This window comes from Tympanuchus pallidicinctus, unplaced genomic scaffold, assembly GCF_026119805.1.
Source record: "Tympanuchus pallidicinctus isolate F22 unplaced genomic scaffold, pur_lepc_1.0 scaffold2, whole genome shotgun sequence".
Classification (NCBI taxonomy): Eukaryota; Metazoa; Chordata; class Aves; order Galliformes; family Phasianidae; genus Tympanuchus; species Tympanuchus pallidicinctus.
Genome location: NW_026294721.1, coordinates 30,507,103 through 30,519,766, shown reverse-complemented (window position 1 = coordinate 30,519,766; position 12,664 = coordinate 30,507,103). Strand labels below are relative to the sequence as shown.

General features: G+C 38.5%; 1 protein-coding gene across 4 annotated transcripts in view; it reads right to left on the bottom strand.

Annotated features, from left to right (window-relative positions):
• Positions 1-510: 510 nt before the first annotated feature.
• Positions 511-12,664, bottom strand: part of TSPAN5 (tetraspanin 5) — a 79,876-nt gene continuing 67,722 nt past the window's right edge. For all 4 annotated transcript variants that reach the window (XM_052682146.1, XM_052682147.1, XM_052682148.1 and 1 more), the window contains 6 exons: positions 11,859-12,005; positions 10,028-10,198; positions 7,986-8,111; positions 3,468-3,515; positions 3,230-3,346; positions 511-2,680 (listed from right to left, as the gene is read on the bottom strand). In XM_052682146.1, coding sequence (XP_052538106.1) covers positions 2,615-2,680; positions 3,230-3,346; positions 3,468-3,515; positions 7,986-8,111; positions 10,028-10,198; positions 11,859-12,005 — 675 coding nt within the window. In that variant the 3' untranslated portion in view covers positions 511-2,614. The remainder of the gene's footprint in view (positions 2,681-3,229; positions 3,347-3,467; positions 3,516-7,985; positions 8,112-10,027; positions 10,199-11,858; positions 12,006-12,664) is intronic.

Genomic DNA, 12,664 nt, shown 5'->3' with positions numbered 1-12,664 from the left:
TGGGACTCACAAGATATGTTGAACATTTGTGAGCACATGTGCAAATACTGAGAAAAAGACCTGCTCACCTCAGATCATTTACCTTCCTATCAGTCTTACACTGCCAGTGCACATTCAGCAGACCGGAGCTCAGAAAGCAGCACAAGGCAAAAGGCCAATACAGAAAAACTGCAGAAATTCAAGTAGAGGAATGGAAGTTGTCTTCAGAAGCCCATAGCAGCAGAAGTACCATTCAAGATCAGTGGCAATAAGGAATGTTTCTGTAATAGAGACTTTTTTTTCTTCAAAGCAAAGTGCTGGGTCATATATCAAGGCTCTTGAATGAAGGAGTTATTTCCTGAACCAGACTTCTTTGATTTCTCCCCATACCATTTCATCAGTGCAGCATCAGAGGTGCTGGTGATCTATCTGTCCTGCTGCTATCAGGCAAAATGGTGTGTCCCTTTGTGGGAAACAAACACCAGTAACTCCTCAAGATGAGGAGTGTCTAAGAAAAACATAACACTGTGGTGAGGTGGAACCAACTTTATTAAGGACAGTGAATTATAATTGCTTGCAAAGGCTTTAAAAAAAAATAAAATAACTCTGAGTCATGGCTGGCCTTTCACAGCAGATACCAAAGGATATGGAGGCTGCCTGATTCAGAGACAGTCAGTGGGAGTTAACCAGAAGAGAATGAGGTAATACTGAAAGACAGAAGGACCAAAGGACTTTCTGTAGCATCTGTGGATCATCTGTGTGCCCAACACCAGTTTTGGAGGGGGGAGAAACACAGTTGACTAAAGCACAGAAAGGTAAAAATATGCAAGGGTACATATAATCATATGTTTAAGAGTCTTGGAACCAGTAAAGACCTTAATAGGCCACCAAAGCAGCTTCCTATCCATCCACCACAGCAGGGACACTTAGGGAACAATGCATTAACCTCTTCTACTCCATGTACTCCTCTGATAAATCATCTCTTGCAAAGAGATGCTACACAAGTTTTTATCACTGTTTTACCAAAGCAGGAGCGAAGAGCTCATAGCTTTCAGAGCTTATTCTGCAGATACTGGAGAAGGTCATAAAAGAAGAGTAATTTGTACAAAGTGCAATGGAACTATCCAAGTCATGGTCAGGTTTATAAATTCATTATTATTTTTCAAGAACAACAAATCAAACTTTAAAGTGGATGGAGTCTGATCTGAGCTTGATTTCAAATTTTGTCCATTTCAAGAGTATGTGTCTTGGCTGATCCTAATACACATTTCTATTTTAGAACTTTTATTCCATTGCTTCAAGATTATTTTGTTGTTGTTGTTGCATTTTATGCAACAAAGGGAGACTTATCTTCATAGCAAGGATTTGTCCATTGAAAGTAAGCATTTATTCTGGTAAAAGCTGTTTTCTCCAAGTTGCAAAGAAATGGAATATGATCTTCCCATAATCACATGCATTTACCAATAAATAAGTTTGAATCAGACTGTATTAAAACATATGCACAGATTTAAAGCACTGGAGTGTCACAGATTCTTACTCCACAGCTCATGCAAGTGAAAAGAATTGAAGGAAAAAAAAATTAAGACCAAAGCCTCAAATAGGAACAGACCTAGAAATTATCTTAAAAGAAGTTTTGTACAAGTATATCAAAGCATAATATTAGTGAGATCCCTAAATATATTAGGTTACACTAAATTCCAGAGAAACAAAAGATTTAGCCATATCAGATGCTTTCTTTCTTTTTTTTTTTTTTTTTAAGTTAATATATAATTCATTCTTTGAATAATAATATTCACTTGGACCCAATATCCACACTGCTTTCATACATTTATACAGTTATATCTCATTCTTGCCTTAAGAGGCTGATGTCCTAAGGTATGGCAGCAACTAAAGGCTCTACAACCCTTGTTTGACAAATATAAAACTCCTTCCCCTTCATACAAGGATAGAGAAAGGAAGAAAGATGTTGATAAAATTAGGCAGTTCTCCCTGTGAGCTTGCTCATTCCAACTTGAAAATACTACAGGGAGATGGCTGGAACCTTGTGTTAAAAAAAAAAAAAAAAAAAAAAAAAAAAAAAAAAAAAAAGTAACTTTCCCTTGTCTTAAAAACAATTTCATTTACTGTACAATAGATGCATAGAAAGCCTGCAGCTACGTTTATCTGTGAAAATAAGAAGACTGTTCCTTTAGAGTGGTGAGGTGAGCGACCATCTCAGGAATACTTGGCAGCTACTAAGAGCTCATGGCATGAAGAATAAACAGTATATCCACAGATAACAATAATGCAACTCTGTCCCACTGAATACACCAATTTTTAAAAAGTGTCCACTTGTTACTCAGGATCAAGAATACAGTAGAGATTCACGGCTCAACAGCTTTCAAAATGGTGGTTTAAAGAAAAAAAAAAAAGAAAAAATTGTCAGTGAGCAGCAGATTTTAAAGAGCCCACTCTTCTAACCCCCACCCCAAAGAAATATGAGTTCACTGCAATATCAGGAACTTAAACTTGAGACTATGTGGGAGAGAAGGCTTCCCTGTCACCCATGTCCATACAGCTTGGTGTCGGAGAGACACACTGGAGGTTTCAGAGGGTTTCGGTTGTCCAGTGTCTTGTTGTGGTTACTTCAGCAGTTTTACCAGCTGGCTCTGACAGCCTCAATGTCACTAACCAAATTCTGGGCTAAGCAAATCCCAAATATCTGGAAGAGACAACAGTTTATTCATTTGGAGCATTGGACAACTCTTTTCACACAGGTAAACTCCTTCAGTTATACAAAACTTTGTTAGGAAAACAAGCAACAGAAAGCTAACAGTAAGTGTTGGCAGAAGTACTGAAAGACTCCTGTAACCCTCATCTTTTTGTAGCATTGCTGGGTTCCAGGAAATTGAATTGTTCTGTATTTGCTTCACAAATGCAACTGTAAAGGCATTCCATTGCTCATTTAAACACCATCAGAAACTGTAGATCTGAACGGGCTTAAAAATCTCTAGCCAATCTTTATCTAACAGTGTTATTTTGACCTGTGAACAGCTGAAAAGGAAAATCTTTACTGACAAAAATTAAGTACCTCTTAGCACACACAAAAATGCCTCAAGCATTTTGCGCACCTCACTACGTTCTACAGACCTTATATTTCTGGGTGAAACTTGTATTTCCAATTCTCATATTCAGTCCCTACCCAGCACCTGCATGTTTAATTTCTCTGCTATTCTTCTATGTAACTCATTACAAGGAACTCTGCACTTACCTGCAGTAATGCTATCCCGATGAATATACCAGCAACTATGGTAAGATTGTCCTGCAACCATTTCTCAAATTGAGGGACACAGCCTTTTGTGTAGATAACAATCTGCTGATCAACTTCCTGCCAGAGGAAGAAAAAAGAGGTTGTTACATTCAATTATCCCACCAGTAAAATAACCTGTTTTTGCCAGAGGGATTCAGATTCTTAGAACACATTAGAAGAAGAAAAAAAAAATGCTTACTGGTTTTTGCCTTGCATCATAGCCACACTGAGTATTAATAACATCTTCCTAGGAAAGAGAGACAAACAGGAGGCAAATGAGTGAAAAGAAATGTCTTCAGAGCATCCTGTCACAGTTCCCCAGAGCTGGTCCTGTTTGTAGTAATACAATCACCTCAGTTTTGGTCTTCTTACTACTTTTTAAAAGATTCTTCTTCTCTCTTCCACTCAGTGCTGTCAATTATTAGCAACAAACAAAAACACAAGGTGAAGAATACTTTCAGCTTTCAAAGGAGCGCAGTGGGAAAATCATTTCCCACATTCCATATGCAATCAAAGCAAAAGGATTAAGATGCATCTGCTTGAAGCAAAAGAACTTTCCACTCAAAAAGTTTTGTCTGTTTACAAAAAATACAGTTAAAACTTTTCAGGGCTCAGTCATGAAGAGGTAACAAGGAGCGGTTCCATTTGCAGAAACTAAGCTCTTACAGGATGCATGTAGAAATATATATAGGTACCTAGTTCCTTTCCAAAGTAATAGAGGAAAAAGGAGAAATGGATAATGTTTACTAGTGCCCATTCTTTCTTATGGGATCTTGATATCAAAGGAGGAGTTTTCATCCTACTGACTCTGCTTCAGAACTCCTCAAGCACCTTCAGCAGGCTATGACAGAGTTTTCTTACTGAACAGGTGCTACCCAGTGGAAGCTGATGCTGACTGCAGGTATTTCAGGGCAATAAAGTGAAGCAACTACTCTGCTGCAACAACCGCAAAATATTAAGTTACTGGCTCATATAATAACAGTGAGCAGAATGAGCTGCTCAATGAAATATCAGCCAGTATTAGCTAGGTGTACTGAACATCACAATTTAATCAAATTATGGGAAAGACAGATTGGCAAAGATAGATTTTAAATAACAGCCATACAGAAGAAATATCCTTCTATTAGCACTTAAACTCCTCCACCTCTTCAGGAAGTACATCAACAGGTATCAATCCTGTCAGTTGCCCAAACTGAATTCCCTCGTTGGACCTTTAGGACTTGAGCAATCTTTATTTTTTTTATTGAGATGAATGCTCCTGTTCCTAGCATATCAGAGAGCCAAGCAATTCACAAGCAGATAAGATTTCAAGAGAGGGTTTTTAAGCTTTCTTTCTCATGCTGAGTATCTACTTGCTTTATTACCAATGCCTTCTGTCTTTAAGTTCAGGATCTGATAACTGATAGAAAGCATGAAGAATGAAATGGAAATATGCCAACTTTTCTAGGCCTTGCCTGTAGAAAAACGTAGTTTAACAAGTTGAAATGTTGTACAAAGTGAAGTAAAGGAATCTAAATTTGTTTCAAAGGAGATTTGCTTTGGCTTAGCTTAGACTTATCGTTTTCTGATTTAAGCTAAACTAAATGCTACACCACAAGCAAATCCTGTTGAAGAAAGCATGCACATAACTTTCTGCATCAGTCCAACACAGCACTCTAATTCCAAAAGTCACAAATTTGCTTTCCCATGGAATAAATCTGTATATATCATTGCACACAATTAACCTGTCACAGCTTGGTTAAATTCATTACATGCATTAGGCAATTGTTATTTTAAAGGCAATTAAGTGTGTTACTTCTCTACGGGGAATAAGAATGAGACTTATCTTAAAGTTTCTGGTTACTGCATCACCCCCTAAAAAAGGAATAACTATATACACAGACAGAAAATTTTAGCATAGATTATGTATTTATAGGATTACATGGTAGCACTGTCACTGGTTTGGTTTTATAACAACTGTATTTTTAAAACTGGGTTGTGATGCACTCTATGTGTGGGTAGGTAGGCAGACTGGTGAACATTATGGGGAAATCCTGAGCTTAAAGTAAGGCTTTAGCCTAATATGCTTTCCATTTTGTTATAATACTTTGTTAAAAGACACATAGATATTCACAAGGAATATTCAAACTAGTTTGAAGATGCATTCAACTGCAGAGGAACCAGAACGCAGCATCTGCAAATGGAGGGCTACGGAGGACAACAGCTGAAGCAACTAGATGCCAAAGGAGTAACTGTTTTGCATTAGCAAGGCAGGAAGCACCTGAGCTGCCTGCTGGCAACTCACCTGATTTTAGTTAGTGCTATGGACTCAGATATTCAAGGATCTAGAAGTCATTCCAGGTGGAAAATAACCACCTGAGCCACAGCTGACCTACCAGATTATACAAGCACTCACAGGCTGCTTCTTTTAAACTACAAAGTCAAATATATGCAGAGTTGCACATAATTTACACAGAATCATAGTGGTTGGAAGGGACCTCAAGAGATCATCAACTCCAACTCCCCTACTAAAACAGGTACCCTAAAATGGGTCACAGAGGTAGGTGCCCAGACAGGTCTTGAATATCTCTACTGAAAGAGACTCCAAAACCTCTCTGGATAACCTGTTCCAGTGCTCCATTACTCATTCCATAAAGATATTCTACCACATGTTAGTATGGAACTTTTTGTGTTCACATTTTAGGCCACTGCTCCTTGCCCTATCACTACGCATCACCAAGAGGAGCCTAACTGCACTCATTTGCCTCCCACCTCCCTTCAGATATTTATAAACATTAATCAGATTTCCCCCCCCCCTCCCCCCACCACCCACCCACCCACCCACCCCCACACACACACACACACACAGGCTACATAGATCCAGGTTATTCAGCCTTTCCTTACACTAGAAAATGCTCTAGACTCTTAATCGTCTTTGCAGCCCTTCGCTGGACTCCTGCTAGGAGATCCCTGTCTTTTTTGAACTGGGGAACCCAGAACTGGACACAGTATTCTAAACGTGGCCTCAGGGCAGAGTAGATGGGGATGATCACCTCCCTTGACCTGCTGGCCACGCTCCTTTTAATGCGCCCCCAGGACAGCACTGGCCTTCTTGGCCACAAGTACACACTGCTGGCTCATGGCAAAGCTGTTGTCCACCAGAATACCCAGGTCTTTCTTTGCAGAGCTCCTCTCCAGCAGGTCATCCCCTAACCTGTACTGATATGCATGATTATTCCTCCTCAGGTGCAAGTCTCTACACTTGTACCTGTTAAACCTTATCAGGATCCCCCCTGCCTAACTCTCCAGCCTGTCCAGGTCTCATTGAATGGCAGTGCATCCTTCTGATGTGTCAGCCATTACATTCACCAAGATCTTTTCAAGATGATTGAGAGAAGTTCAGCAATAACTTTGCCAGCTCCCTCAGCACACAAGGGTGCATCCCCTCAGGGCCCATGGATTCGTGTGAGTTGATTTTAGCTAGACACTCTCTGACCAGATCCTCCTAAACCACCAGGAAGTCTTCCTTTCCCCAGACTCTCTCTCTCTTACCTCCAGAGCCTGAGATTTCTGAGGGCTACTATTAAAGACTGGAGCAAAGAAGGTATTCAGAATCTCCACCTTCTCAGCATCCACTGTTACCAGGGTATCTGCCTCATTTAGTAGGGGACCCACATTTTCCTACTCTTCCTTTTACCGTTGACACACTTAAAAAACATTTTTAGTTAGCCTTTACCTCCTCTTCTGCAAGGTTTAACTCCAAGACAGCCTTAGCCTTCCACATCACATGCCAACAGGACCTGACAACATTCCTACATTCTTCCCAGGTGGACAGGCCCTCTTCCCACATCCCATGGACCTTCTTCTTTCCTTTTACTTTATCCATGAGTTCCTTACTCATCAACACAAACCTCTTGCCACCTTCCCCAGATCTCTTACTCTAAGGCATGCACCAATCTTGAGTTTGGAAGTAGTGATGTTAGCCATGTAACCCATCCTTATTCTAAGCTTCTCATCGTCAGTGAACTGCTTCCCTACACTTTTGATCATGTCTGTACTATTAATATATAGCCCCAGCATCTTCTGCTTGATGTACCAGAACTATTTAAAAGGATGTGAAAATGCATCAGAAGAGCTGCTACTTCAAACAACGTTTGACCCTTCAACTTTGATCTCAGGTAACTGCAGGACAAGCTAATTTTAAAAGAAGACAAAGAGCACAAAAATTTCTGTGGCTGTCTAAAGACTGTAACAAAAACATACACCAGTTCTTCAAAACACAGGCTGTCACTTATTACTACACCTAACACAAACCAGGTCAATATGACTACAGCCTCTGGACACTCCATTAAATAATGAGCAATACCTGCTTACAGTGTCTGATCTTACAGTTATTCTTTAAGGCAGCAAATGAAGTATCCTGATGATAATCAATTAAAAGCTCACATCCTTCAACTCATTATGGACTTCTACTTTTTATACTTGCAAAGATTAACATGTACATTCAGCCGAAATTGTGCTTCTCTCATTCTAATGAAAAACAGCAAACATGAAAAGCATACAGTGAAGTCTTAAGTTAGTTCTGGATTTTTGCCGGTAGAGTTTAGTAGTTATGCTGTGCTTCAAATAAAAATAAAAATAAAATAAAAAATTAAGATCACGCATGACTTCCAGAAAAATCTCATACAATCATTTGAAATTGAACAACAGACCCCTCTTACTCTCTTGACTGACTTACGGCAGGGTCTTTAGTGCAGCAAGAGAATGGCACACCACAGCGCTCTCGACTTGCATTGGAATCTGTGCAATTGAAGTAAATATTGAGGTTCCAGTCATCAGCTCCAAAAGCCCCGCAGCACTGCCACTAGAACACAGAAAGGAGAGCTTTTTGTCTTTCAGTATCAACAAATCTCAGCATTAAAGCATGCATAATTACTGCTGGTTTCTTTTTAGTTTTCCATAAAGAATCCAAGATTACTTCATTTAATTGGACATAATTTAATTTTTAAAGACCACTCCAAACTACTAAGTTATTCTAAAATTACCATGGGATTACAGTTCTGTTCACACCCTGCAATGCTATTCTTTGGAAAGAAAATTACAGAGCAAACTGATATCCTAAAGCCACAGAATTGCACAGTTCTAGAAGCTCACACCCCAGGGACAGTATATGAAGTGTGATATTCTGCCCCGTCTAGTGTGCCATGAGCTCTTAACAGACCTGATGAGCAGTACGTGCTGCACTAGTGTAGCTACTCCATTTGCCAGTCTGAAGGAATCTTTGCTAGGCTGTATACTAGTCAGTATTAATTCAGCATTTACTGCACATCACAGTAACCCTTAACTGAAGGAAACCAGAATCCTTCACAAAGTAAATAGTCTAGATGTTACACTTGGTCTCTGGTAAAAAAAATGCCAAACCTGAAAAGAACAGACTAGACTTCAGCAGACCACTGATTATTTACAGCACTCCAGAATCTAGCCCAAGGAACCCATCTATGCCAACTAAAAACATACTAATAATAAATAAATAAATAAAACTAAGCACATTTTAAAGTGTTGGGAATGGCAATTCTCTTCCTCTGGATGTAAATACAGTTCCATTAAAAGAAATAGGCTGTTTTCAAGCCTCATCTCTCCTAGCTGAAAAAGTGACTTGCTGGCCAGACTCATGCTGCTCTGACTTAACTGTCAAGATTGCTAATCCAGTTACCTAGTGCCAGTCTACTCCAAAACTGAATTATAGCCTTTTGGTTATGTACATATGCCCCACTGCTTTCAGATCTCTGGCCTTCTTCAAACTGGAAAAGATTCAAATGAGCACAAGGATCCACATTCTGTTACTCACATTTTACCCCAAGGCATATAGAAGCAAACCAAACACTGAATAACTGTATTTGCAGAATATGTAAAAATGAAGAGACATAACGATTTCAACGAACGCTTAGTGATGCAACTATGTAGGGCCAAATTCAATGTGAAGTTCATAACATAGACCAGAAAAGAGTGCTGGAGCAAGAATGTACTGGCAAAATGGCTTCTGTGTGAAATTCAGTGCAAGACTCCTTTACACACTGGCAAATTTGACCTTAGAATCTGCACAAGCACATGCATCTGACTTCAATCTTCCTTTCCCTTCAGGTGCTGCTGGAGTGTCTTTCAGAGATTTGTAAGTATATTTGGAATTGCCCACTTTATTAAGCTACATACATTGAATCTTTTTGAGATAGAACATTGCAGTCTCAACAAGCCCCCACATCTCTGTCACTCAGCAGAGTGGCGTAGCACTTCTAATGTTGCTAAAACATCACCAATATTCAATTCATAACAGAATAAGTTTCCATCAAGCTTTAAAAAAATTGAGGGTTTTGTTTTTGTTTTTAAACAGAAGTGACAGTTCCTACAATAAGATATTTTGAAAGCAACCCCCACTCTCAACCCCCCCACCCCTCCAAAGTATCTTTATAAACACTTACAAATATGCTCCAACAATCTGAACACAAAACTCTTACGGTACCTAGTCAATTTGACACACTTATCTTTAAAAGCCTTCATGAATAAATCACCCCAACTCTCCACTGTAATTGTTTTGCTGTATAAAACAACAAGAAACAAGCCACTTTTCATAGGTACTGTGTGTTTGCAGAAGGTCTGTGAATATTACAAGAATTACATTCTAGTATATTTTTGTTAATTCTTGAAGAAACCAAACAGGAAGTAACAAACAGAGAAGGTATTTCATTAAATCAAGCATTAAAAATTAAACATAGTCCTACTTACATATTCCTGCGTAAAGTCTATGAGGTTTTGCAAATCAATGTCATCTCGGTATGCTCTGATGTTGTTGTTTATAAAGAAATACAGCTGGTCCTTGATCCAGTCTTTGAAAACAAATGCTAGAATACCAGCAGTGAGTTCCAAGAAGAAAATAATTCCAAGAAACACAGAAAACTATGAAGAAAAAGGAAAACATGAAAATTATTTTACTGTCTTGCCAAAAATGTATTTTTCAAGGCTTGCAATTATGTGTGCTGGTAAAGCTTTGTCTGTTCCAGAGAAACTCAACCTATTCACGCAGACAAAAAAATTAAAATTAAAAATTCTTTTTTTTTTTTCATTAGAGCTGAAGTACAATACTCTCAATTTTATTCTAGCAAACAATAAAAATGTCAGTGAACACAAGCATTGGCACCTAAAGCAGGACATTTCACTGGAAATTCCAAAGAAGCTCAAATAGTTTACTCTAAATTTCAACATTACTGCCTGGCCGACTGCCAGGCTCTTTGAAAACTCTTGTAAAATTCCTGTGTAGGCACCCCCACTTTGAAAGGTACTGAACAACAAAAAGGACAACTTAAATGCTGTCTAAGTGACCTTCTCTTCAGACATCCTCATTGGTAAAACTTTGCCTAAGTGGGTAAGGCAAAAATTCTAACAACAGAAATTAATTAATGACTGAGTCAGAGAGGAATGTCTATGGAATGACTCATATCCACACTAAAACCAAACGAGGCTGTGATGATTAATGCAAATGCAATGGATGCCAAAGGCATTAGCAACTATCTGCCACTTTCTCAAAGCATCTCCATTGAGCCTACAGTGTTTTAACACACGCTGAGGTCCTCATATACTGGAATTCCATCTCTTTTGCAACTGTGCCTTTAAGTCTCACTTTAATATGCTCTCTGTGTTTGCTCAGATGCATTTTTAATTCCTCTGTCAGCTTCTGTATAGGAAGCTATTTCTGGTAAAGCAGATGGGTACGTTTTAGAGGAGAGAAAGAAAGAAAGAAGAGAAAAAAGCCAAAATTTACAAGTTTTTTTTTTTTTTTTTTTTTTAAATTTAATAGAGGTAAGAAGAGAGTAAGCTAGAACTATATCTTGAGCTGCTTCATAAACAGCTCAGTAACTGTCAACTTCCTCCTGCAATACAATGTGTCAGTGAGAGCCAAATAAGTGACCTGAAGGCTGATTTTTCCACTGGAAACCTTTTTGAACGTATACTAAAGTTAACGGTTACAAAGACAAATAGTATCCTGGCTAAGCACAACTCTGGAAGGTGTGACAGGAGAGGAAAATATCTCGATTTTATTCTGAATCTTAAATTTACATATGGCAATAAGGTCTTTTTAGCTACACAGTACAGAACCGAGTCTTACCACAGCAAGCAATGCCTTCCTAGCAGTTCTATCTCTTGTGTACCATGAGGGAAACTTATACAGCAAAAGTCAGATGGTTCACATTCAGTAGCTTATTATACATTGCTCCTAATACACAGGCAAGCTGATCATTGATTCTAAGTTCAATTCAGGCTCTTAGTGACCGAAGTCAAAACGTTAGACTATACCCATATGAAAAGCAGTAGTTCCACGTTATGATTCTTACTATCAACAGCTTTAAACATAAAAAAAAAAAACAAAAAAAAAACCAACCCAATAGTAAGCAGCAGAGATTGAGATCTATAAAGCAAATCAAGAGATTCAAAGAACAGTATTCACATCAGTAACACCTCCTGCTCCCCAAAAGGCCTTTAAATATCTTTACACAGTGAAGCAGGAATACCAAACATGACTTTCCCCATGTAACCACTGAACGCCACAGTTGCTACTCACAAATTTGAGAAGAAAGGTATTTTCTCGCAAAGCTCCAATGCATCCTGCAAATCCCAAAATGAACATAACTCCTCCTACCACTAGGAAGAGCCAAACTGGATCAAAGCCACCCAGGTCAGTGATGGAAGAGATGTTGGACAGCACTCCCTAGGAAAGAAACAACACCAAGAGTTAACACATATGGTCAACCTTTCTGCTGTGAACATTCAGCTTGCATTTTTCTTTTTAAAAAGATAGAGGTTTAAAGCAAACAAATGTTCCTCAGCACAACAAGAAAACAAAATCTTTTCATTTTGTTTTCAAACAGAGAGAAAAAAAGGTGATTATGATCAGTATTTCTAAATCAACGCATGGAAAGAGCAAAAGAGCATTCTTCTAGAGTTCTCTACAGAAAGTCAGATTTAGACATTAGAATAAAATTGAACTTAATTTTATTACCCATGGTGAGATGCATTTTGAATATCGTATATGTTGTTCATATAAGCACAAACTTACAAGCGTTATGACAGAAAAAGTGGTCAATAGCAAGAAAACCTCTTCAGTTTAGACCCGGTATTTTCAACAACTGACAGAAATTAGAACTGAGCTTCCCAGTTAAATGCAGTATTTTGCAACAAATTTTATGTTATATTTTGACAATTTAGATACCAGGCTGATTAAAACTTCAGTCACCTATATGACAAAACCTCATTAAGTAAGAAAAGCATGGCTACTGTCTCACCAGTTAACAAAAAGAAACATTGAAATTGTGTCTTCTTAGTAGGACAGAAAGCCATTTAAAACCGGTCTGAGGAGATGGTATGTAT